The sequence below is a fragment of the Girardinichthys multiradiatus genome, chromosome 12 (genome assembly GCF_021462225.1).
Source record: "Girardinichthys multiradiatus isolate DD_20200921_A chromosome 12, DD_fGirMul_XY1, whole genome shotgun sequence".
NCBI classification, from domain to species: domain Eukaryota; kingdom Metazoa; phylum Chordata; class Actinopteri; order Cyprinodontiformes; family Goodeidae; genus Girardinichthys; species Girardinichthys multiradiatus.
Window position 1 is genome coordinate 40,923,957 of NC_061805.1, and position 27,543 is coordinate 40,951,499.

The 27,543-nt window shown below is 42.9% G+C and overlaps 1 protein-coding gene across 3 annotated transcripts in view; it reads right to left on the minus strand.

Annotated features, from left to right (window-relative positions):
- Positions 1–27,543, minus strand: part of LOC124877784 (tetratricopeptide repeat protein 28-like) — a 318,485-nt gene that overhangs the window by 26,860 nt on the left and 264,082 nt on the right. For all 3 annotated transcript variants that reach the window (XM_047381288.1, XM_047381287.1, XM_047381289.1), the window contains 5 exons: positions 26,676–27,199; positions 11,184–11,293; positions 4,539–4,668; positions 4,221–4,439; positions 962–1,121 (listed from right to left, as the gene is read on the minus strand). In XM_047381288.1, coding sequence (XP_047237244.1) covers positions 962–1,121; positions 4,221–4,439; positions 4,539–4,668; positions 11,184–11,293; positions 26,676–27,199 — 1,143 coding nt within the window. The remainder of the gene's footprint in view (positions 1–961; positions 1,122–4,220; positions 4,440–4,538; positions 4,669–11,183; positions 11,294–26,675; positions 27,200–27,543) is intronic.

The window sequence follows — 27,543 nt, forward strand, 5'->3', positions numbered from 1 at the left end:
ATAGGGCTTTAGGACAAAGAACTCTATGTTGTACTGTTGCTTTCACAATGCCCTGATCTCAGTTCCATAGAAAACATGTGGGCAGAGCTAAAACCTGACTCCGCTACACCAGTTCTGTCAGGAGGAATGGGCCAGCATTTCAGCAAACTTCAGAGAAGTCTGTGGAAGGATACTCTAAACATTTGATCCAAGACCTACAGTGTTAAAAGTATTTCTACCAAATAATAAAGGAAATGTATGTTAGCTTCAATACTGGAAGAAAGAAAATGTTTTTTCTTTCCTTTTATTTTTTTTATTAATTTCCTAATTCTTGACCTTTACTTATTGAAATTTAAATGAAAACATTTGACCTAGAGTAATTTCCAATTCAGAGTATTCTTAACTAGATTCCTAAGGTGATCTGCAGACTGAAAACAGAGTATGAAACAACAGTAAAAAATAAGAGCACCTCAAAAATCATCCTTCATTCTTAAAGTTATTTAATTCCAAGAGGCTCATTATTAATTTGTGCAACTGGGTTTTCATCATCCACATGCATTCCATAAATTGTTGTACTCGTTTTACCTCTTCTAACAGACAATTTAATCTGAAACAAGGAACATGCACTGCTCTCAAGCTGGTGTACAACAGCGAAATCATTGCTATTTAAAATTCAGACTTTTACCTAAGAATGGTGCTTAGCAATAATCTGTTTTTTAATCTATTTTTTTTTAAAGTACTGTTTAACTGAAAAATATTGAATCCGTCTGTCTCTTTGCTTGTGAAACACATATAATACATATAATATATGTTGATTGTTTGAAATGTGTCCAGTTTCTTGGAGGGTGACTGCCCTATAACTTTGCTGTCGAGCTACATCCCAAAAAGAAATGGGACACCCAAAGCCCTTAGGGTGAACAAGCAAAACATAAAGCTCGAAACCTTTGGAAAGGTTAAAAGGTCATTTATGTAACCATCCTACCTGCTGTAATAAGACTCAACTCCCAGGGCCTCCCGAGCACTGGCAATGTGCTGCTCCAGCGAAGAGCTGCTAACCATCCCACCACCACCTCCATCCTGGAAGTCTGACCCTCCTTCTGACATGCCCTCACCAAGGTAAACTTCATGAAACTTCAGGATTCCTGTTTTAATAGGGATGATAGAACCAAACATGACTATTTTCATTGCATCAGGAAACATTTGATAATTTAAACTGAGAGCTGTGGAAGGAAAAGGTCATGTGCAGCAGTGCATCTGTGAAACCAAATAAATAAAACAAACAAATATTCAATAAAAGATAAGAGTAGGCTGTCTCTGCCATCTGCTGCCTGCTAGATCTGTTTCAGACAGGAGGGAATAGTCTGAGAGATGGACTGCACGCTGTGTGTGTGCATGTGTCAGTTCTTAGGTCTGCATATGAATTTAACGTTACATTTAGAATCAAAAACTATATGTTATATGCACGTGGACATTCAGTTCTGAATTTCGCAGAATTGACAAAAATGTAAAAATTTTTGTTTTAAACCCAGTCTGTTATTGATGGACCTCTTTACAGTTGGCCATGCTTGTGTGCCAGCTGGATGCCAGGGGATGCCAGGAAGTGACAGATAGGCGATTAGCAAGCAAGTGGCGCTCTCTTTGCCTGGGGCGATATTTAACGCTTTGAAGAGCTACATTTCTCTCTATGGTGTTCTTCCTGCTTAAGAGACTACAGCCGGGGGTCAAGTTCAGCTGGTTGCCTGGGAGCTCGCCTTGATCAAACGTTGAGGGCCTGTGGCATAGGACATGAGTCGCCGCTCTCATTTCCTCTCCTTACAACGGCAGCAAAGGGAGCCTAAAGTAGAGCTAACAGTATGGCAACCATGGGAGGCTTGTGACATGCATTTTAATTAACCCAGGGCCTTCTCTGTTCCCTTAGTTAAACAAGAATTTCATGAGTCCTGTGTATGAAAGGGGGGAATTCACCTGGACACCTGTGCATGTATTCGTTATGCTTAAAATATACAGAAATTAGGAGGTATGCCAAGGTTTGCCAGTAGATGGGAATTCAGAAAGAAATCTAAAATAAAAACAAATATTTTTCTCATGGTAAGTTACTCCTAATGTTTGGCCATGTCACAATCTGTGTCACTATCAGTTAGTACACTTCATTTGCAGAGGATTTCTAGGGTGAAGAGCAAGGCAGGAGGGCAAATCCTAACAGTGGAGAGGCAGGTGGCACTGCCACTCGGTGTCAGATCTGATCTGCTCACCTTCTGTCAGCTGAAACGAAGCGTTCAGCCTCTAGGCCATTTTTTCTGCTTTGATTTGAGCAAGCGATGTTTGTGTGCTTTCAAGTATGTGGCAACCAAGCTTAGGTCATGTACTGCAGATGATTGCCACTTTACTGTAAAATAAGAATACTTTATTTTCAAGATACTGAAGCATTTCAGCACATTGGTTAAACAGTGTGCAGTTATAGTTCCAGGATTATACAAGTACATCCCAAAAAATCGGAATTTTGCATGAAAGCGCAATGTTTTTTTGCATGTCAACTAAGAAAATGAAACTCATTATATAGAATCATTACACATACAGTAGAATATTTGAAGTTTTTATTCCTTGTCATTTTTATGATTATGGCTTACATGTAAAGAAAACAATAATTTCAGTTTTTCAGAAAATTAGAATATTACATTAGACCAATCAAAAACGGATGTTTTAAGCACAAATGTCAGGTTTCTGAAAAGTATGCCCAGTTCTATGCATCAATACTTGGTTGGGCCTCCTCTTGCATGAATTACTCTCTATGCTCCGTGGCATAGAGACGATCAGCCTGTGGCACTACATAGGTGAAACAGAAGCCCAGGTTCAGGCCAGGAGAGTTTGCTGGCCAATCAAGAACAGGAACACCATGGTCATTGAACCAACTCTGTGAACAACCAGCTTCTTCAGCAATGACCTTTTATGGCTTACCCTCCTTTTGAAGGGTGTTGATGATTGTCTTCTGGACATCTGTCAAGTCAGCAGTCCTCCCCATTATTGTGTAGCCTATGACCCAGAGTGGGAGACAGTTTAAAGGCTCAAGAAACCTTTGCAGGTGTTTTGATTGAATTAGCTGATTAGGGTGTGACACCATGAGTGTCCAATAACGAATGTTTTTTATAGTATTCTGAATTTTGGGTTTTCTTTACCTGTAAACCATAATCATCAAATTTAAGAGAAACAAAGGCTTGGAATGTATCACTCTATGTGTGATGATTCTATAATAATATACGAGTTTCACTTTCTGAGCTGTCTGGCAAAAAATATTGCACTTTTACACAATATTAAATTTTTTGAGATGTGTATGTGATAAACCAACACAATTGATTTGGAGTAGTGTATAATTTTGAAGTGGAAGGAAGATTCCAGAAAGGTAATACTTTGTAGAAGGACCTTTAGCTGCAGTTAATGGTGCATGCCTTTTGGTTATGTTTCCACCACCTTTGAATGTCTAGAGATTAAATATTTTGTCAAACTTTCTTTTCAAAGTATGTCAAGCTCAGTCAGATTGGATGCAGAATGTCTCTGAGGGTTAATTTTGTGCCACAGATTAGGAAAAAAGATTTCGGCCTGGACTTAGACTAATCCCTTCTGACATATGAATATGCTTTGATCTAAACCAGGGGTCTCCAACTGTAGTTCTCAAGGACTTTTGTCCTGAATCCTTTAGATGCATCCCTGGTCCAATGCACCTGAATCAAATGGCTTAATTATTTCACACTGGTGCGTTGAAGCAGAGACTAATCTAAAAGATGCAGAACACCAGCTCTCTGTACTGTATGTGAACCTCCATCCCAGTCATTTCCCAATCAGCTCTGACGAGTATTCCTGTCCCTTCAGAAATTAATCATGCCCAAAGCATGATGCTGCCACCACCATGTGGGGATGGCGTGTTTAAGTTGATGTCCAATGTCCACCACACATCATCTTGCATGTAGTTCCTTCTTCCACATGTTTGCTGTCTCCTCCTGTGGGTTGTGGCAAACTCAAAATTTGATTTCTACTGGTTCTCTTTCAACAATGGTTGTCTTCTTGCCACTCTTCCATAGGTGCCACATTTCTGGCCTCATTTAGTTTTCTGATGGTTTCTAGTGTTTACATTATTTTGATGCTACTCTGTTGTGATTTTCTATCAGATAAAATCCAAATAAAGCTTTTAGGTATGACATTACAAAATGCGAGATCACTGTCATTTACCAAGCCGACTTAAATCTTACCTGCTCCTGGAGCCAGTAGCCAGCTATACAGGTAGCCTGCTGCCATTGAAAAGTACAGCACCAAGGCTCTCTGAGTGTTGACAGTATCCAAGATGTGCTCCACTGTTACAGGCGTGTAGGGGTCTGATTCCTGTTGGCCTGTCTGTCGCTCCACCAAGAGATCAGCGAAGGCTCGCGTGCGACCCCGCTCTGCCACAGCCAAAGCCTCGTCATGGTGGCCTGTGGTGTTTAAGAGGTCAAAAGTGATCAATATTTAAAAAGCAAACACGAATGTAAGCGCAAAAAGAAATGAACTAGGAGAATGTCTTGTTGCCTCACCAAGGCTGACAAGGACCCTTTGGAGAGCCTGGTAACATGAGGTTTGCAGGTCAAACAAAGAGAGCTTATAGTCGGTGCTGTGCTGGGCCTCGTGGCGAATGGTCTCAAACAGTGCAGATGCCCGGTAGAGCTGAGGATAAACAGCAGCAGAAATGTTTTTACACATTAAAATTGTACATTTACAAAATGTCAGTATTCCTACCACTGATAGAAACACAAACAGGTGTTAGACACAACCTAGACTCTAGCTGCTATTTGTTTAGTTCAGACTTACTAAAACACTGTTCATTTAAGCAGTCATACCACTGTTCAATAGACATTTTAAGTAATGTCTTTAAGCCTTTGTGTGACTGTGGATTCAGTTTTACAAGCAAGTGATGGATTTTGGCCACTAGATGGCAGCATCCCACCTCACAGATCATCACTGTTGAGTCTTCCATTTTTGCCTCCCTAGTCAACCAAGTAAAGCACAGTAGAGTTGTTGGTGAATGACTGCCAAACACACATAAACATGTTCATCATGCATTTATCTAAATCTGGCAAAGATGCTAAAATTACATTTGTGTGAGATAATTGCTTTGAGAGTTTTAAAGCCCTGCCTTTGTTACTAAATATTCCCACTCAGGTTATGGCTGTGAGGTTGAGGGCAGGAGGGTGACAATAGACAGGCAGGGCATCAGGCAGCCTAGCCCAGCAGAGCTGATCAGGAGTGCTGATTCATGTGAGCCTTTATTGATTTCCTATTTTTGCACTTATAGCAGACCTGCTGGATAGCTGGTAGTGCTACAGGGCTGCTCTCAGGAGTCCAGAGAAAGCAAAGAGTTCAAAAAACACTTCTTGACCAGGGTTCATGCAACACAAAACATAAAAAGTTACTGTTAATTATTCAAAGTTTTTTTAGAATCATTGTGGCTTTGATAGGTGAAAGAAACAGTGAGTGCTTTTATTCTGAGCGCTGGTACACGAATTTATTGCAGCTGATGTGGCATATGCCAAGGTCATGCCGGAAAGTATGTCAGAGAGAATAAGAGGGGGAGGGAGGGGAAAGGCAAGGGACCGGAGAGTTCTGCTGCATTAGGGCTCGGCTCAGAGGGGCTCATCTGAGGCTGAGTTCACTGATGGGGCTCCGGACTGATTGTAGCTTGTCAATCTGTTAGGGATGTGAACATTCGCCTTTGAATAAAACTAATTCCCGTCAGCATCTTTCCTCCAGCCTGATAATTTCTTTCACAAATGACAAGGAAACAAGCCCAGATGCTCTACATTCACAGCAATGTAAGTGATTGTGGTGTGAGCAGAATACCTATTATTAAGAGTATGGAAGGCCGTTGAGGCACAAAATCTAGGGTTAAATAGAAAATAATGCCTTAATTATTAGGTAATAACATTTACATTTGGTACGGTAGGTGTTCCACACCTTTCTTTCTTCAAGCCCTGCTTTAGTATACAATAAGAGCATTGCCTCCCCTTTTCTCCAATGAAGCAGTGCACGTTCACATGTTCATGTCTGTGGCATGCACCATCTAGATTCAGTTCAGTCATTTACCATTTATATATGCTAGATTCTTTCCAGATCATTTTCCTTTTATAAAAATTTAAAGTCACCTTAGTGTTAAATGTTTTTGTCCAGAGACAAGTTGTTATCTAAGCAGCATCAAGTCAGAGATTTTGGTTTACTTCAACAAGGTGCAGGAGTCTTTTGTTGTTTTTTTTTTTTTTTTGGGAGAGAATAACTTAATACTCTATTAAGTTATTCACTCAGACACAATACTATATTGTGCTTGAGTGTAATAGCATGCTGGTTGATAATCCAAAACTTTTTTTAGCATGCCATTGAAAATATTTCTTTGACACAAAATTGATTTAAAGGTGAGCATCTCATAGATATTCTAAGCAGGAAGTATTGAAGTCCACCAACTCCTGAGTTTCTTAAATTATTTTCTCCAAAAGAGGATTTATCTTCCTCTCAGAGTTTACTGATTGTGCGTAAAGAGGCTCAGAGCCACCACTTTGTTCCATGTGTTTTTTTCAGGTTTCTTATTGACATTTTTCTAATTCTGCACTCTAGTTTGTTCAATGTGATTTAGCTGCCTGTTGCTCTTATAGTAAAGATTGATGTCTGCTGGTAAAGGCTGATTCAATTATTTTAAAATGCATCCACCTGCAAAGGTATTGTTGATGTCGCTAATGTGCTAAGATAGCGTTTTAGTTCTCTTGTGCTTGATATGGTCCCGATGTTTTTGCATTTTGTGTCTCTTTCTCTGATTTTCTAATCATTATATCCCACCCAGGCTGCACGGTGGCGCAGTTGGTAGCATTGTTGCCTTGCAGCAAAAAGGTCCTGGGTTCAATTCCCGACCGGGGGTCTTTCTGCATGGAGTTTGCATGTTCTCCCCGTGCATGTGTGGGTTCTCACCAGGTACTCCGGCTTCCTCCCACAGTCCAAAGACCTGCCTGTCAGGTTAATTGGTCTCTCTAAATTGCCCTTAGGTGTATGAATGAGTGTGTGCATGGTTGTTTGTGTGTTGCCCTGCGATGGACTGGCGACCTGTTCAGGGTGTACCCTGCCTCTCGCCCATAGACTGCTGGAGATAGGCACCAGCTCCCCCGCGACCCACTAAGGAATAAGCGGTAGAAAATGACTGACTGACTATATCCCACCTTTGTTCTCCATCACATGTAATATAAACAGAAACTTGTGTGTAATAAATAACTGTCCCTGTGAATTAAACAGATAATTGATTTGAAATTTTTAATCAATCAGTGAATTGTTTCAGCTCTAACATATTAAAACCACTGTCCTAGATCCAGTGGCTGTTTTTTAAAGGGCAATATGGCTAACCACCCGGGGCAGTGCGATCTAGGGGGCACCACAAGTCATCAAAGTAAAAAGCTATCTGCCAGTTGTGCCCCAGAGAAGTTTTCTATTGCTTACTGCATGTCCATTTTAATGAAGAGTGAGTGTCCCCTGTAATGTGCCCAATTCCTTATTTTATAGTTTTAGTTGTCTGTAAAATTTCCTGCATAGATAAACTTTAATTACTTACTTTTGTTTTTTATATTTTTTTAAGGAAACTCGAACTGCATTTGACTTTCTTAAGTCTGTTATCTAAACTGCTCAACAGCATGAAGACAATAGCTAAAGGGGTTTGGAAAAGGCAGAAGGAGAGGCTTGCCCAGGGAACCATTCAACAAAAAACTGCCACTGCCTTGATCAAATTACTTAGATATCAATAGCCAAGATCTTAGCTACAACTGAAATTAAAAAACTGAAATAGTCTTCCTGGAAGTAAAAATTAAATGTTTTTATCTGTACAACTAAGATTGTGCAATGAAAAACCACATTTAAACAAACAAGTAGTGACTTAAACTGTTTCACCATTTATTTTTCTAGATTGGATCAAAAAGGATCATGACTATTTTTTTTAAACCCCCAATCAGTCATGGCAAATGGCCAGTCACACTCAGCCTGGGTGTGCTGGAGGTTTCTCCCTGTTAAAGGGGAGTATTCCTTTCTACTGTCGCTACATGCATGCTCAGTATGAGGGATTGATGCAAAGTCAACAACACAACGCATGTAACTGTCCACAGACGCTACATGCTCATCCAGGAGGAGTGATTTCATTCACAAAAGTCACTGACTCGATGCAATCTGCTGGTTTTCCTTAGATACGACTTTTTTTTATTTATCAAATTGAATAACAAACTGAACTTGACTGCATTGTTTGATAACTAGGGTGTATGTATGTACTTGACTTGGAATCTGTCTGTATGATTCGAATGAACTGACTTTTTTTGTATAATTAAACTTAAAATGAAACTGACAAGTAGCAATGGAACTGCAGATGTTTTGGATCTAATTTTGTTTTATTATCTCTTCAAAAACCTTAATTGGTAACTCTTTATGGGATTAACTTTCTTATGGATATCTGGAGCAAAGGCTTCAATACCATGAATGGGGGAAATGATGCACTTTTTCCCTGGAAGAATAGTGGAAGAAGTAGAAAACAGGGTTCTGGACAACTCAAATGTTTATTTTCACAAGACCGCTCCAAATTATTGGGATTTTCTCCGATATTCATAATATAATAACTTAGCTTGCCACGTCCAAGTATTTATTCATTGTCTCTCTTATTTTATTGTCGCTGACACAGCGTCGCTTTTATCTGACATGTAGAGTGAATGTCAATGTCATGCTGAATCAGTAATGTAAGCAGAACTTGTTACACGCATTCCTCTAATGATTTTTTTTCTTCCCAAAATAACCTCTCTAGGGAGTTCTCATCCTCTGCACCAGATACAATCAGACACACAGGCCTAATCTACAGTAGTCTAGTGATATTTAAGGAGGCACGAATTTATCGATTCACACTCGCAGCGATACCAATGAGCCCATCTCAGAGGGCGTAAGTGCTGAGGAAACAGCTGATTTAAATCAGGACACGTCAATCACAGAGTTGTGGTGAACACTAGGCTCACAAAGGGGATGATAATATACAATAGACTTTAAATATATATGGAGAATCAGTAACATGGGTTCAAGCACTCCTGATCTACCCCTATGGCTTGCTTTAGGAATGTAAATACGGGGCTATACAGCTGTGGTATAAAAATGGGTCATTTACCAAGGTTATATGTACTGACAGTCCTGCTCATGAATAATCATTTGATTTATACTCTGAGGACAGAAGTGTCCTTTTCCACCACTGATTCACCTCAAGAGATACAAGCTAACAGGCAACAGAGAAAAAATAAAAATAGTTGTTATATATAAAGACAAAGGAATGAATCTTCGTTACAAGGACAACAGACTGAAGCGCTACAGAGCAAGGATTTTCTGTAATAGGCCAACTCAAAGTAGGGCATAATAGTGGAGGGACAATGATATGTGGTATACTAGAATAAGATTCTGGAAGGTGTGCTGTGCATTTGTATTCAGCCCCCTTTACCCTGAAAACCCTGAATAAAATCTTCGGCAACAACTGCAAACGTTTGGTCCGCATAGACAGGGAATCTGGTTGGAATTGAGGGGAAAATGGATGACATGAAATACGTGGCAGAATAAAACAGTCAGAAGCTGCAACAGACTTGAGACTGGGATGGAGGTTTGCCTTTCACAAGGATGACACTTAACATATAGCTGGAGCTACAATGGAATGGTTTGAAATTGTAGTGTCTAAAGCCACTTCTCAAGATCTGGTATCACATGTTTTTGGCGTTCTCTCCCTCAGCCCACTAGCATCAAGAGAATAGCTCATTACCAGGCCTCTCCAGATCTTGATGGGATGATGATGAGGTAATTGAGGTACTTTGTTCAGGTCTAAAATATGCAGGACACCTGCCCTTTAGGACTGGAGTTGGAAACCTCCAGCTTATTTGAGGGTTAGAGTGGCCCAGTCAAAGTCCAGATGAATTCAAATGAGAATATGTGGCAAGATGTAAAAATTGCTGTTACAGGCATACCCTAGCTGACTTGCCCTAGCTGACTTGCAGAACCAAAGGTGGTTCTACAAAATTCTACAAATTATTATATGAGATGGGATGTGTACAAATGGCACAATGTGAAAACCATCTATCATTTTCCTTTCACTTCACAAGTATGCACCAAGTTATGTTGATCTATCACATAAACCCCAATAATAATACATTAACGTTTGTGGTTGTAACATGACAAAAAGTGGAAAAAGTTAAAGTAGAAATAGGATACGTGCAATGGAAAATATGTTGCATTGGCTTGTTATTGAATAATATTTTTCTTTAATTGAACACAAATTCCTCAATATGACTCACACGTGAGCAAAAGCCTCTGCTCTGGTCGCCACTTTACTTCAGTCTTACTTTCCCAGCTCTTGTTTCAGATAATTGCAAACAGACAAAGTTGCTTTTTGAAAACAATGATGCAGGGACAAGGAAACAAAAAGCTATCTGGGTCACCCTGATGGTATTTGTGCATGTGTATCATAACAAGAGTGTTTTGGACTAGATATCTAAAAATGAAAGCAGCTGAAAAACATCCCTGCAGACACATGTGACAGCCACCACGGCTGGCTGGATGGCTGTCAGGATTGTGTGTGAATACGCGAGCCAAAAAAAAAAAATTGAATCTTAAGCTGCACAGTGTGGACAGACTGGAGAGAGAGAAAGATGTTTAAGGGGATATTCCATGCCTGCCAGGTGGGCAGTGGGCTGAAGAGAAGTGAATGTGTGCGTGATACAGAGGTTTGGGGCTCCTGTGACAATGCACACTGATCTAAAAACATCTTCACTCATCTGTCGCCTGTCTGCTGAGATGACAGCCTTTACCAGCTCTATAGACTTCTCACCATACTCCAGCAGCCGTGTTTATGCTACCATTCATCTCCTGCTCCTCTGGGCTCCTTCTATCACAATAAGGTTATTACGGAGAGCTTATTTCCCACCTTTTATGTGTTTGGGCATATACCGCCACCTTTCGTTTGTAAGCGTAACCAACCTCTAAGCCAACAGATGTGGGCTTATTGGAGGTCAGTTTTAACTACATGGGGGTGGATTTGCTGGAAGGAGTCCAGATCAAGGAGATGTGAGGAGGAAATGAGTCAAGGTGACTCAGAGGGAGTAGAGAGACAGAGAGAGAGAGAGAGAAAGAGAAAGAGAGAGATGCTTTACCTGATGTTGGGCCTCCTCCAGATTCCCACTGGCCCACAGGGAGAGCCCAAGACGATGGCGGATCTTTGCCTCGTCCTCACGCCGAGCCAGCTGCTCCGCAAGCCGCAGGCCTGTCAGGAGGGGAGGAAACAGCAGCAGATGAGAAGAGGGAGCATAGAGAAGAAAATATTCAGAGCAGACTGACTTTTGTATATCTTTGTGAGTAACAGATGTAAGCATAGCGTGGTACTGATGTTGTGACAGCGAACAGGTTTGGAAATTTGGCCTCAGTAGCAAGAAACTGCTCGTGCAGAGGGTTTTAAGCCTCTGGCGTAGAGGGAGAGCATCGGAGCACTAATCGGACTGCATGGTAATCAATGTGTTGAATTGAGTGGCTGAGCAAACACAAATACGCGTGTAATGCTTGCTTGAAGGGTATCACAAAAGAAGTCGGCAAATATTTGCAGGAACATTGATGGGCTAATAATGGACTTCATGCAAACACAGCTGAAGTCTTCCTTGGGACATGCTGTTTGGGAGATAGTTAGTGTTAGGAAGACAGGAAAGTATAAACACATGCACAGTCAAAAGTGTACATACTCTCATTAGCATGAATGTCAAATAAATCATTAGTTTTTAATGATGTACTTAAGCTTTTCTTTTACTAAGGTGGATTAAAAATACATCTGGAATGCCACTGACCTCTATGCAAGGGGCACAGATAGTTTGTGAGTTGCCAGTAAGGTGTGGAAAATAATTGGGCCCTGAGTAGCCCCTTACGCAGAAGGAGGCGGACCGAGAAGGGCCCAGAAGTGGAGTAGGAGTTTAAAAGAAGTGAGACCGTTAAAGTCCGCACAAGGGTGCCACTGCAACTGCCCAGCTTTGCTGCCTCCTTTGTGCAACTTTTATGGGAAAGTATCGGGGCTGACAACGAGCGGGTGAGAGCCAGGTGAACAGTAAACTGCTGGGAGTTTTCGGTTAGCCTCCTCCGACGCAAGTCAGTAGGAGACGTGGCGGCAATGTTTGTGAACCAGCAGCCCACAGGGCCGTGAGTAGAAGTAAAAGACTAATGATATGTGGAAATATTAAGGAACTGAAGCTGATCATTGGAGCATTTCCCACCATGTACACTCATTGTGCCAGTGTGAGAGAGGGCTGTTTGCCGTGGGCTTGCAGAGGAGCCTGAGAGCCAGAGGTGTGGCAGAGTCAAGGGACAACGACCGTGTGACAGAGCCATAGGAGGACGACAGTGGTTTCCAGGAGTTTTTTTCAGTGGCTGCTCGTAAATGTTTTTTTTATATATCATAACTGAGTGATGCCCTGCCATTCAGCTCTAATTTCAGTGAACAACCCCTGCCTTCTGTTAGACTGTCAGCTTAATCTCCGATCAATGCTTTACATGTAAGCCAAGCCGCTATAGTTATGCATTTGGTAGTTTTTCTCCAAACTGAGTCAGAGATCTAATCACATACCTAATCAGTTCCTAATGATGTTGTAGGTACTGGGGCTTGCTTGTACTTAAGAGGGGGCACAGATTTTGTACTCTCCAAGTCTTTCAAGGTGGGCTTTATTTATTCACCCCCACCAGGTGAGGATATTTCCATGCTAGCTCCAGCCTCTTAAAAAATTCATCGACCATGATTTGAAAGCCTGAATCGTGCCATTTAACAATCAATTAAAAAGCCCTTAATGATTTAGCTCCATCATACATCAGAGATCTGATTGGTCCATATGTTCCTAACAGAGCACTTCGTTCTCAGACTGCAGGTTTACTGGTGGTTCCTAGAGTCTCTAGAAGTAGAATGGGAGGCAGATCCTTTAGTTATCAAGCTCCTCTCCTGTGGAACCAGCTCCCAGTTTTAGTCCGTGAGGCAGACACCCTGTCTACTTTTAAGGCTAGGCTTAAAACTATTCTTTTTGATAAAGCTTATAGTTAGAGTGGCTTAGTTTATCCTGAGCTATCTTCCTTATTTTTTACCTCCGTCTTCTTCCCTCCCTGTTGGTTGGAGTAAGGGGGAGTCAGGTTTAGCCTAAACCGGTTCAGTTATGGTTGAGGTGCAAACACACCCTCCATTTCTGCTACCTGTATGACCCCTTCTCTTTTCCAATGGTTATAATCAGTCTGACAGAGAGAGGTATCCCAATCCTTGTGGTTTTTAGTATAACAATGACCATCAATGGGACCCTTTGTGGGGTTCCTTGAGACGACATTGTTGTAAATAAGCGCCGTTTAACTAAATAATCTGAACTGAAACTATCTGTGTAGTTATGCTGCTATAGGCTTAGGCTGCTGGAGGACATAATGACCACTTTCACCCTCTTCGCTACATTCTCACACTACTCTCCAATTCTGCATTATTTGCTGTTATTTCAGCTTCTAACCTTGTTCTCTCTTTTCTCTTCCTAGAAGCTACACCTGGCCTGGCTTTGTGTCTACCTGTGACACCTTTCTGGAGAGAGGAATCGTCCGAGCTTCTGCTGGCAACAACTTAATGCTCACCCTCTACCGATGATCCACATAGCCCTGTCTTTTAGTGTTTAACCCTTTCTCTCTCCTAGACATGGCGATTGACTGAGCTTCTACTGTGACTAACTATGTGCTCTCTTTCAGACTCTAACCTTGAAAACTGGCTCAGAGTTTATCTGTTCTTTCTTTCTAGATGAAACGACTAAAGGAGCTACATCCATTAACATTTACTTTTCCTTCCCATAGAAAGTACTTCTGGATCAGTGCTTCTTTGTTCTCTTTATGTCTCTGCTCTGTTCTCTCAAACCCCCAGTCGGCAGATGGCCGCTCACACTGAGCCTGGTTCTGGTTCTGCTGGAGGTTTCTTCCTGTTAAAAGGGAGTTTTTCCTCTCCACTGTCGCTACATGCATGCTCAGTATGAGGGATTGCTGCAAAGTCAACGCCAGTGACTGTCCACTGTCTCTACATGCTCATCCAGGAGGAGTGAATGCTGCAAGTCACTGACTGGATGCAATCTGCTGGGTTTCCTTAGATAGAAAAACTTTTTATCCAATTTGAATAAAAAGCTAACTCCGACTGCACTGTTCAATTGTTAAGATTACTTGGAGTGTATGTACCTGACTGTTGTGAAGTGCCTTGAGACAACATGTGTTGTGAATTGGCGTTATATAAATAAAACTGAATTGAATTGAATTAAAGCGAATTCTCCCAATTTTGAAATGAGTGGTCAAAATTTGAGTCAGAATAATGACAGAAGGGAGACAGAAAGGTCGAGAGGATCAACCCATTCTTGTTTTTTATTAAAAACTGAACTTGTATGTTGTATTAGTTCATCCAGAAAAAAATCAACTCAAATTAATCACTATCATTTTTCAATGATCATGACATTTAAACCCATTATAGGTGTATTGCATGTAAGCTGCTGACCAGCACTGTACGCCTAGGTGTGACTGTATGTGCCTGGCTGAGATCATCATCAGAGCACACAGTTTGTTTTTCACTTTTAATTTGTCAAGCAGCTAGGCCGATATCACATCTTTGCATGTGTTCTCACTCTGCCCGCTGACAACCTGGTTCTGCCCAATTACAGAGATGAAAATGCCCTTCTGTGCAGGAAAATGATGAAAAAAATGGCTACGTCTGAGCCACACATCACCCAGAAGGTGCTAAAAGCTCAGCAAGCCTGCTACAGTTTACATCAAGCTATTTATCATGCACAGTCCTGCTTAACACCGTCTCTGTATCTGGAAGTCTATTCTCTCCACCCCAGCTGTGTGACTGAGGGGTCGAAACACACTTTCGGCCAAAGAGAGGAGAGAAAATAGGCCAAGCCAGCCTAGTTCTGAGTCCGCTTTTCTCCGCTTTCCTGGAAAAACCGCCTGTGGCTGGACCAGATAAGAGAGTGTGACCTGAAAATGGCAGCCTATTCCGCAAGTCCGGCACACCAAGCAGCCTTAGACTTCATGGCTCCTTCATGGCCGTGCAAGTCGGCAGCCTTTGAAGCAGAGCCTGCAACAGTCTTTCCTCTCTCCTTATCTCTGCACACACCCTCCCTTAGCCGACTGCATGCCCTCTACCGCCATGCATCTGCTGTGCTCCTGTACTTACTCCTCTCATCTCTGAGCTTCTGTCCCTGCCACCCCCACCCACCCCCCGCTCTCTACCTGTTTCATCTTCCCTGTGGCGGCACTGCTGCACTGCTTAGGGCTCATTAGGCGCTGGAGCAAGAGAGAGGAAACAGGTCTAAATTATCCTTTTCATTCTCTGACAGCATCACCCCTCACTCTTCTCAACTCCATCTCTAAACCTTTCATCTACACACACACACACACACACACACACACACACACACACACACACACACACACACACACACACACATATCCTACACCACACACCCTCAAAAAATGTCTTCTTTCTCTGAGATGCTCTGTGGTAGTTCTTTATGATCAAGCCCGAATGTCAACCAGCTCTATGTTTTCTTTATTCTCCAGCTGACAGTGAAAAATACAAGGTGAATTATGACTCACAGTGATCTCAGTCTTTCCCCTCCATCTGCCTGCCAACCTTCTTTATTCTTCCAACGTCTTCTTCCCTGCCTATTGCTCCCTCATTCTCTCTTTTCTCCCGCTCTGTATCAGTCAGTGTCTGTCACTGTCGCGATGCGTGCCTTTGGAGCGCCCGGCAGGCACAGTCACGGAGCGTCAGTTGACATGAGGGACTTGGCCGTGGCTGGCTGCACCCTGAAGAGCAACTGCAGAACACTTTAAAGGCTGCCTGACAGCTGGGGGAGAGATCCACTGTGGCTGCCCCAAGGCCCCACACTCCTCAGGGTCTTTTCCACATACACGTGTCATGCGCGTGCATGGTGCCACTGAGAAGTAACCTGTCGCATGCACCAACACGACACACACGGCGCCAAAGTGCCCTTTGATCATAACCAAGTGTGGAACAGTGAACGGTGGCCGGGTCATTGTTGAAAAATGGGGGATAACGGCACGCAATTTCCACTAGGATGAAGTGCTGCTTCTGTTGGGCTGGACTGTGGGGATGAAAAAGTGCTACACACAGCTGAGAGCCTTGTGAAAAAAGAGCTATAGAGGGAGGTACAATGCCTTGCCAGATTCTCACCTACATGCAGCTGCTCAGTGCTGCCATAAAGTGAATGTTAGAGTCAGGCACATAAAGGCCTAGTGCAATGCTACGGGGGGTGGGGGTGGTTAGGGGGTGTTGTGTGTTTAGACGGGTATCACATCAGATCAGTGCCTTGCAAAAGTATTCAGAGCTCTGAAATGTTTTAATATTTGTCATGTTATAATCACAAACTTTAATGTGTTTTATTGGGATTTTATGTGACAGACACAAGGTAGTGCACTATTATTATATGGAAGGAAAATGATAAATGATCTTCATAATCTTTTAAAATTCAAACACAGAAAAGAGTGGGATGTATTTGGATGTAGCCCCTCAGAGTCAATACTTTGCAACACCAAGTTTTACTGGAAATATAGTTGCAAGTCTTTTGGGTTATGTCTCTTCCAGAGATTGAAAGGTTGGCCCATTAGTTGCATAACAGTTCAAGTTCAGACTGGGTGAAGAGCACCTGAGAACTGCACATTTTAAGTCTTGCCACAGATTCTCAATTGAAATTAGGTCTAGAGATTGACTGAGCCATTCTAACACATTAAAAAGGTTTGATCTAAACCATTTGTAACTCTGGCTGTGTTTTGGTGCCATTTTACTGCTGGAAGATAAACCTCTGTCCCAGTTTTAAATGAATGCAGCCTCTAACAGACTTCCTTCCAAGATTTCCCTTTTTTAGCTTCATCCATTTTTACATTTCACTTAACTGTTTCCACTAAAGATGTTCAGATTGATGTGCAGTGTTAGTTACCTCCACACATAACATTTTGCATGTAAGCTAAAAGGTTTATCTGACCAGAGCACCTTCTTCCAAATTTTTCCCTTGTTCCCTACAAGGTTTTTGGGGAATGGAACTTCAAATTTTCTTTTAGCAATAGATTTCTTCCATAAGGGGTAGATTTAGAGTGCACGACAGATTCCTGCACCTGAGCTGTGGATCTCTGCAACTTCTCCAAAGTTATAATGCACTTTTTGACTGCTTCTGATTAAGGCCCACCTAGCCTGGCCTGTCAGTTTAGGTGGATGATAAGCGGAAGACTCCAGCAGCACTTGAAATACTGAGGCACCAATTTCATTAGAGGAACCACTGCGTTTCGGCTTGTGGCCTTTATCAGGGTCATTAGTTTAGATGGATGGACGTGTCCTGGTAGGTGTGCCATACTCCTTTTATTTTCAGAGGATCATTTGAACACTGCTCTGTATGATGTTCAAAGCTTGGTATATTGTTTTATAAACTAACCATTCGGTAAACCTCACCAAGGAACATGAGACAGGTCGGGGATAAAGTTGTGGAATTCATTATGCTGACCACTGAGAATAATCACTCACAGTCAATCTCTATTTACTAATAGGTTGACTTCCGAAGGCAATTAGTAGCACTGAATTTTATTTATGGGAATCAGAGTAAAGAAAGGTGATAAACGTTTCAAGAAAATGTAAAATACCATGTGTTAATGAAAATTTTAGTGCCTAGCTTAAATTCCTTGGTTTTACACCAGATACTTTGCATGACCTGATTAAAGTTTTCAAACCCCTTCTGTGGTGTTCTGCTACAGACTTGACCTATGGCAAGGGTTAGGACAGATGGTTCTGTTTAGTCTTAGAGAGATGGTTTCTCAGCCTTTGTCATGGTAGGTATATGAGATAACATGTATGGCACACTGGGTGAGGTTCAATTTCCATTGTCAACATGTCTAGGACAACAGGTTTCACCTTGTCTCCCTCCCCAGTGAGTCTGTATATCATGGGAAATACCTTTATAGCTGTTGAAGCTGTTTTAAGGAGAACTTTTGCTTTGACTAGTCAGACTGATTTGGCAGCACTCCTGAGCACCTCCAATGTTGTAAAAAATTATTTGTTCTTGCAAGATTATAATAAAGTTGATTCTAAGCAACAATCATAGATTTCTGTCTTGGTACAAACAAAGTTTTCCACTACAACATGTATCATTTTCATTCCAGGTTACAATTCTGCATTGCCTTGCATTAGTCTATCAAATAAAATCCCAATTAATGTAATCAAATGTGAAAAAGATCTAGGGTTATGACTGCTTTTGCAAGGCTCTGTAAATATTGCTATCATATTACGTTAATCAAGAAAATTAAAAATGTAAACTCAAGGCAACTTGTTCTTCAGTTATTTAAGTTGTAACCTTTAAAATACAAAGACATGAAAGTTTGGAAACTGCTGCTTAGAAGTACAGGGCTGTGGATAGTTAGAAAATGACCTGATTTCTGAAAGATGCGAAATTAAAAATAAACCTTTCTTAAAATGTTCAAAACTCCCATCATTTGCGGCTGGAAAATAAAAATTGGGTGCCCTCATTTTTTTTAACAGTTTTTGTAGCAGATCTGAGTCTATGGGATTTTTCTTCATATTGTTTCTGCACAGGGCTTCATGTTCAGTGAAATTACTGGGTTGTAAAAAAAGTTTTTCTGTAGATATTTAATGATATCATGGATGGGTAAGTCGCTATTCTTCACATTTTTTTCCTGAATATTTCCTGGCTGCAACAAAGGCTCAAAGCAGTATCGATCCAAACTTGAACTTAACCATCACATGGATATTGTTCTCATTGAATTTTAACGCTTTATGTCCAAACCATTCCTCCACTCACAGCAGCCAAATATACCGCTTCTTCTTCTTGCTTGGTGGACCAAGAACAATTGCCTAAGGTTTTGATATCAAAACAGGGGCCTGATGATGCATTTCATTTGCCTTGAGAACTGTAACTCAGATTTGGGAATGACATCACCCCTAATTCAACCATGTTTGAGTTGCAAGTGGGAAAACTACTACATACTGTTAATATGACCAAGCTAAGTACCATTAGCAATACCAATTCAATTCAATTCAGTTTTATTTATATAGCGCCAATTCACAACACATGTTGTCTCAAGGCACTTCACAAAAGTCAGGTACATACATTCCTATTAATCCTAACCATTGAACAGTGCAGTCAGATTCAGTTATTTATTCAAATTGGATAAAAAGTTTTTCTGCCTAAGGAAACCCAGCAGATTGCATCCAGTCAGTGACTTGCAGCATTCACTCCTCCTGGATGAGCATGTAGAGACAGTGGACAGTCACTGGCGTTGACTTTGCAGCAATCCCTCATACTGAGCATGCATGTAGTGACAGTGGAGAGGAAAAACTCCCTTTTAACAGGAAGAAACCTCCTCCAGCAAAACCAGGCTCAGTGTGAGCGGCCATCTGCCACGACCGACTGGAGGTTTGAGAGACCAGAGCAGAGACACAAAGAGAACAAAGCACTGATCCAGGAGTACTTTCTAAGGGAAGGAAAAGTAAATGTTAATGGATGTAGCTCCTTTAGTCGTTTCACGTAGAAAGAAAGAACAGATAAACTCTGAGCCAGTTTTCAACTGATAACAAAGTAATACTCTGCATTATGCATTTTAAAACTAAATGAATATGGTGTACATTACTCTGTATATGACTAAGTTAATGAGTTATTAGTTCTGAAACAGAATCAGCTGAAATCGGTACTAGTAGCTCAAGGCTTTACAAATACTGAAGACTGGAAATCGGCCACAAAATTCTCATCAGAGTTACATGCCATTAGAGGTAAAAATTAATTTTATTTCTACAACGTTCACATTGTTTTATTCACATGGCAACCATTTCTGATTTGAAGTCAACCTTTGCACTCAGGATTCTTACTTCATACAACATTTTTATTTTTTAAAACATTAATTTCACCTATATTTTACCAGAGGACTCCCACTGAGATTTACAATCTAAACTGCAGGGGGTGTCCTGGCCAAGACTGGCAGCAATAAACATGGTTTCTTAAAAAGATTAATACAATGGGTACCTGCGGTTATTTTTGGAAAATTGCCACCTTTAAAATTTATGATGCTTTCCTTTTCTCAAAAACATTCTAAAGCAAAGAACCTGACTTTAGCATACAGATCTGAAGGGTCTGAATATTTGTAAACGTTTTTCAATACTTTCAAAAAGCTGAATGTGAACCAACAAAATCCTTCATTAAGACAGGTAACCAGGTATAAGCTATGAAAGACTGTTTCATCAGGTGTTTGTCAATCTTGTTTTCTCTTTAAAATTTCATAAAGCCAACACACTACACTAAAATATTTTTTCAGCAACATCCTTAGAGTTTGCCCATCTCTAATGTTAGTCTCTCTTTAGACTCATTCTCATAGATTAAACTAATTTCAGCACAAAATCAACAGTTGAATTTATATATTCATCCGAGTTTACATCCTGATTAAATAACATTTGTTAAAGTTTAGGTGAGTTTTTCTTTTTACTTTTTAACAAAATAGAGGTTTTATTCATGGTTCACTATTGCATATGTAAGTTTTGTTAGTTATTCAATTAACAGCCCATCAGTTGGCACAATGACCAAACTGTTTTAATGACAAGATTGATTGTGTTAAATGCTAAGCGCATCTTGGTGTGAAAGAACTTTAATTGTTTAACATATTGTGTCACTACAAGAAAAATACTAAAGAAGCTCTATAACCTCTTGGCACCTTTCTACAACGTTTTATGTTGCCTACTGAAAGCTAGTCGTTATAGGATGTTGTCCAACACAATAATCATCAAGCATACACAAACATACAATGATTTGAAGGTCAAATAATTTCAACTGTAGTAGTTTAGAAATGCTTCTCTCTAGCTCTAGTTCAAAACACAGAAGGAAGCACAAAAAGTAATAAAAAAAAACAACAACAAAAACAGTAGTAACTGAAATAAAAAAATAAGGCAACTTTTCAGCTTGGGTATGTTGACCAGAAATAATTGGCTGTCAAGCATAGTGAAGGCGCTGTTCTTGTTCAAAGCCAAAATGAGGAAAAAATACAAGGACAGCGTAGGGGGACAACACTGGGACTGGGTGGAAACAGAATGGCCTGTCGCCTTTGTTTCTATTAAAGCTCAACGAGCAGCCCTGCAGTGAGTGTGTGAGCCACAGTAAACCCAGCTAACTCTTAGAAAAGATGGGGGCTGAGATGGAAGGTGTCTGTCCTTCTGCATTTCTTCTCCGCAGGGTGAAATGTAGAAATCTTTTTTTAGAGAAGCTCCAGTTTTCTTGAATTCACCACAGGTTAGGTGCTTGGCACAGGACAGATGTGCTTGAGTATAAAGTCTGCCCTTGAACATGGTTGTGTGGACTAGCCATTAAGTGATCACTGAAATCAAGGTATTTAGAGGTTTTACAAAATCAGGGTTTCATACTATTCCTTCAGTTAAAGCCATTTTATTGAGGAACCAGCAAAAGTGGCAAAAATGTTTTCTATAAGTTTTAGCTGTATGGAGGACTGAGTAATATTCGGTTCTCAGCATATGCACAGTAAAGCTTGAATACACTATGTCTGAAATAAGGTGATGATGTGATGACAGGTGATAAAATTAGCAATCCCTTCTGAATTTAGCATCTGCTTGACAACAAACCACATTAATTTATTTATATGTAAATAAATTCAGGCAGTAAGGCGTTAAATGTGTTTTATCACCATTTATGTTGTCAATCTAATGAATACTAGGATATATCATGGTAACATTTTAAGTTAATATCACCCAACCCTAACGCCTAGTGTGAATATTGTCAGGATCTGAACTGCTGATCATGCCAGTAACCAGTTTCCTCACTAGGTGTCGCAGGAGTCCTGAGATCTGGAGGTTGACAGGTGTAGCCTATCTGGTCATCAGCCACGGTGCAATAAAAGGGAGGACTGCCAGCATATCAGCGGCTGACTGTTTTGCCCCAGTGGTATTACAACCGGCTCTCCTCAAATCTCACGTTTTAAAGTGTTCTTGTCAAGCCAAGCTCTCAGTAACCTTTGCCTCTCTTATGCAGGTATTGCTCTATGCTTCGCTACTTTGGTTTAGAAGAATCTCTGGATTTCCCATGGACCGTGAACTTCACCGGACATCTTACCTGGCTGACAGTCCGAATGGATCAGTGTACCGCTCCAGCCGCGAATCCTATCCACCCCTCCTCAAAGGATTATTTCCCTGGCTCCTGCCGACATCATTCTCTGGATCAGCTCTCAGTCCTGACGTGTCCTCTCTCTGGCGGATACCGACGCCCCATCAGTAAGCATTACCTGCACCTAGTCTATTCGTTCCAAGTTACTATTATTTACCTCCGTTCCTTCCCATCACAGCCCAGCCCGGCCTTCATGGTTGCCAGATCCTCGTTCCTGTCTTTAAATAAAATAATTAAAACGTTCTTTGTTCCTGAGTGTTCTCTGCATGTGGGTCAAGTCGGCAATCAAAACTATGACAGAACAGTAAGCCCAGCCGGACCCAGCAGAGGCCTACGCAGCCACCGGAGGCGCTGCCGAGGCCACGGCCACCCGACCTCTTCCTCGGGTGCGTGATGTCACGTCCCCTAATCCTGAAAACTTTTCTGACGAGTTAGGAAATTTTGGTGGTTTCCTTTTACAGTGTGCTTTGGTGTTTAACCATTCCCCTCATGCCTTTCCACATGATGATGCTAGGATTTCATTTGTTTTAGGGCTTTTGACCGGTAAAGCGCTCCGTTGGGTGAAGTCACGCTTCACCAACCCCACATGTTTTGGTTGTACTTTCGATCAGTTTGTCTCAGAGTTCAAGCAGGTTTTTGATGTGGCAGTGGATCAGACCGCTGTTGCCCGCCGATTGTGGATCATGAAACAACGTAACTAACCCCTGGCTGAGTTTACTATAAATTTTCGCACTGCAGCGGCAGCCTCTGGCTGGAACGAGAGTTCGTTAAAGACAGCCTTTTTCCATGCTCTGGATGAGACTTTAAAAGATGAGTTGGCCTTAGTAGATGAGCCGGAGGAGCTCAACAAATATATAGCCTTGGCGATCCGTTTGGACACCAGGATGAGAGAGAGGAGGCACACCCGTGTAGAGCGGGTCGTACAAAGAACCATGCAATCATCCCCACCACGCTCCTCCGCTGTTCCCACAGCCACTAACTATACTGACCCTGAGCCCATGCAGTTGGGTAGGGTGCGGCTGTCTCCTGACAAACGGCAGTGCCGTCGTGAGGCTCACCAGTGTTTTTACTGTGGTTCTTCCACTCATGAGGTCTCAGTTTGTCCTCCTCGGCCAAAAGAGGGGGGCCGCCGGTAATAGGGGGTAACCGACGGGCCGGAACTTAGATCTTAAGGCCCCTAGATTTACGTTACCTGCCAAGCTAATATTAGATCAGGACTCTGTGCCTTTAACGGCCCTGTTGGATTCAGACCTTTAACCGTCCTCACTTCGTCCAAGGTACCGTACATCTGGACCACTGAGGACGACGCAGCCTTCTCCAGACTCAAGAACCGATTCTCCCAGGCCCCTGTGCTCATCCACCCGGACACCAGTAAGCAGTTCGTTGTGGAGGTGGACGCCTCGGACACCAGAGCAGGGGCGATACTCTCCCAGCGCTCGGACCTGGATGGGAGACTCCACCCTTGTGCCTTTTTCTCCCGCCGCCTGTCTGCGGCTGAACAGAACTACGACGTGGGCGACAGAGAGTTGTTGGCCATCAAGCTGGCGCTGGAGGGATGGCGTCACTGGCTGGAGGGCGCTGAACATCCCATTCTGGTATGGACAGACCAAAAAAACTTGTCTTACATCCAGTCTGCCAAACGTCTTAACTCACATCAGTCACGTTGGTCGTTTTTCTCCCGTTTTAATTTGTCTATTTCTTTTAGGCCTGGAACACCAAGCCTGACGTGCGCTCACGTCAGTTCGGTCATGATGATTCAGAGAAAGAAATAGTTCCTATTCTATCCCCCAGCTGTACTGTCGGTGCATTAACCTGGGAGATAGAGGAGAGCATGCGGCGAGCCCTTTCTGATGACCCGGGGCCTGATAACGGACCAGCCTCTATGTTCCTGTTTCCGTACGATCCCATCTGATTGGCTGGTTCCATTCGGCCAGATTCGTCACTCATCCCGGGGCCAGCCGAACTATAGCCTCGATCACCAGGAGGTACAAGTGGCCTACCTTGCACCGAGACGTGAGGGACTACATTGCTGCTTGTGTGCCTTGCGCCAGGTATAAGACCTCCAACCGACCTCCAGCGGGCTTATTACAGCCGCTGAGTACCTCTTCACGGCCCTGATCCCACATCGCCATAGATTTTGTGACAGGCCTACCATGTTCCGGTGGCATGACCACCATCCTTACCATCATTGATCGCTTCTCGAAGGCTTGTCACCTCATCCCGCTACAAAAGCTGCCTACTGCCCTCCAAATGGCAAAACTGCTGGTCAAGCACGTGTTTCGGCTCCACGGCATCCCTCAAGAGGTCTTATCTGACCGAGGTCCCCAGTTCACCGCCCGGGTTTGGAAGGAGTTTTGTGCCGCCCTTGGGGCAAAGGTCTTGCTGACCTCCGGCTACCATCCCCAGTATAATGGTCAGGTGGAGCGGTTGAATCAGGAACTGGAGTCAGGCTTAAGGTACGTCACGTTATCAGACCCCACCAAGTGGAGCACCTTTCTACCGTGGGTGGAGTACTCCCACAACTCTCACATCTCGGCTGCTACAGGCTGTACCCCTTTTGAAGCCTCTTTGGGGTACCAGCCGCACTTGTTTCCTGCCAACAATGAAGAGGCGACCGTACCTACAGTCCAGCACCACATCAGCAGATGCAAGCATATGTGGTCCTCCACCACCAGGGCACTCCAGAGGTCTGCCGCCCTCAATAAACGCTATGCTGATCGGCGACGTGTGCCGGCTCCCACATACCACCCGGGTCAGAAGGTTTGGTCCTCCGCACGTGACGTCCCACTCAGGTCTATGTCAAAGAAACTGTCTCCCAGGTTTCTAGGTCCTTATGTCATCCATTCTGTTATCAGTCCCTCCACTGTTTGTCTCCGCCTGCCTTCCAGTTTCCGCATTCACCCTGTATTCCATGTCTCTCTGATTAAGCCTGTTAAGTACGCTCTGCCCTCCGGCCGGGTCCCCTCCGCCCGCCCGGGACTTCCAGGGCCATCCCGCTTATTCGGTCCACCGGATCCTGGCCTCCCGTCGACGAGGTCGTGGGTGGCAGTACCTCGTCGACTAGGAGGAGTACGGTCTGGAGGAACGCTCCTGGGTGCGGGGTTCCTTCATATTGGACCCTGCCATCATCCGGGACTTCCTTGCCTCCCAGCAGGTTCCGCATGGTTGAGGGGGAGGTGGTGTCAGGATCTGAACTGCTGATCATGCCAGTAACCAGTTTCCTCACTAGGTGGCGCAGGAGTCCTGAGATCTGGAGGTTGACAGGTGCAGCCTATCTGGTCATCAGCCACAGTGCAATAAAAGGGAGGACTGCCAGCATATCAGCGGCTGACCGTTTTGCCCCAGTGGTATTACAACCGGCTCTCCTCGAATCTCACGTTTTAAAGTGTTCTTGTCAAGCCAAGCTCTCAGTAACCTTTGCCTCTCTTATGCAGGTATTGCTCTATGCTTCGCTACTTTGGTTTAGAAGAATCTCTGGATTTCCCATGGACCGTGAACTTCACCGGACATCTTACCTGGCTGACAGTCCGAATGGATCAGTGTACTGCTCCAGCCGCGAATCCTATCCACCCCTCCTCAAAGGATTATTTCCCTGGCTCCTGCCGACATCGTTCTCTGGATCAGCTCTCAGTCCTGACGTGTCCTCTCCCTGGCGGATACCGACGCCCCATCAGTAAGCATTACCTGCACCTAGTCTATTCGTTCCAAGTTACTATTATTTACCTCCGTTCCTTCCCATCACAGCCCAGCCCGGCCTTCATGGTTGCCAGATCCTCGTTCCTGTCTTTAAATAAAATAATTAAAACGTTCTTTGTTCCTGAGTGTTCTCTGCATGTGGGTCAAGTTGGCAATCAAACCTATGACAGATATACACAAATGTTTCCACTGAACGAATCCTTAGAAAGGAGCACTTCATGCACTGTCACTGAAATAGTTAATTTTTAAGAAGTTGAGTTTCAGGTTTTTATCGCCCTTTCATTTAAAAGGAGATGATGAAACGTGAGAGGCAGGAGTCTGGCAGCCAGTGTGTGAAAACATCTTTTGGCAGGTCTGAGAAGGACGATATAGAACTGTGAAAAAACATCTAGTAGTAAACAAGAGAAATACTTTGAGAGCATTTGAATAGGTTTGCACAGACAGACATACTCAAATGCTATACCTATGCAGCTCTGAAAACAAACACAGATGCATAAAGCTCACACAAAATCCCCTTGTGCACATATATCACATAAGTACAAAAGCACAAACGCATGCACACAAGCACGCGTGCACACACACACACACACACCTACACTGCCTAATAAAAGTGTGACAAAGGCTTAAAAATAAATAGGCTCTGGATTTCATATTCATGAATTCACAAACTCTAAGCCTATCAGCTGAGGCAACAAAGGCAACCCTCTCCCATGCCCTCCTCTGTTCACTCACCTTCCTGAAGGTACATGACAGCTTGTGAGTAGTTTTGCAGTGCATGATGTGTTCTTCCCAAGCTGCCATAGGCCAGCGTCTTGGCAGCCAAGTCATTAGTCTGAGCTGCCACACTAAGGTGCTGTTCTTGGAACACCACTGCTCGCTCATAGTTTCCTAGTGACTCATAGGTAAGGCCCAAGTTGCCATAGGCCCGGGCCTGACGTGTAGTGCTGCCTGCTTCTTCTGCAATCTCCAGGTCGCTTTGGTGGCATCGCAGGGCTGTCTCATACTCTCCCATAGATTGGTACACTGCACCCAAACCGCAGCTGGCATCGCCCTCCAGTAGCCTGTCCTGGGTTTCACGGGCAATGGCCAACTGACGTTCCAGACAGGAAATGGCCTGCTCGTAGTTGCCTAACTGGCTGTGGAGCGCGCCAAGCTCGCCGTAGGCCTGGGCCTTGCCTCCACACCCACCCAGTTCATGTGCCACGACTAGCCGTTTTTCAAAACACACCAGTGACTGCTGAAGATTGCCCATTGCCCTGAAGATTAAAGCAGAGATTCAATATGAGTATAATAAAGCACCAAACATGGAAGATAAAGATTCACCGACTGTTCTTAAAAACATAAATTGACAAAAATGTTAGCAAAGTCGTTATGTGAAATATTTCATGTCTAGGATGACTGGTCAGAAACTCAAAAATCCAATAAGTGAACACACCAGAACTCAGCACTGCAAGTTTGTGGAAACAACCCTTTTGATGAAGTTATTAGTAGAAAGACTCGAAGTTAGGCCTTTGAGCAAGATTTTCACTAGACAACAGGAAAGCTACACTGAATATAGTAAAGTTGTTCTATTTTTTTCTTTTGAGCATTAAACTGCTGA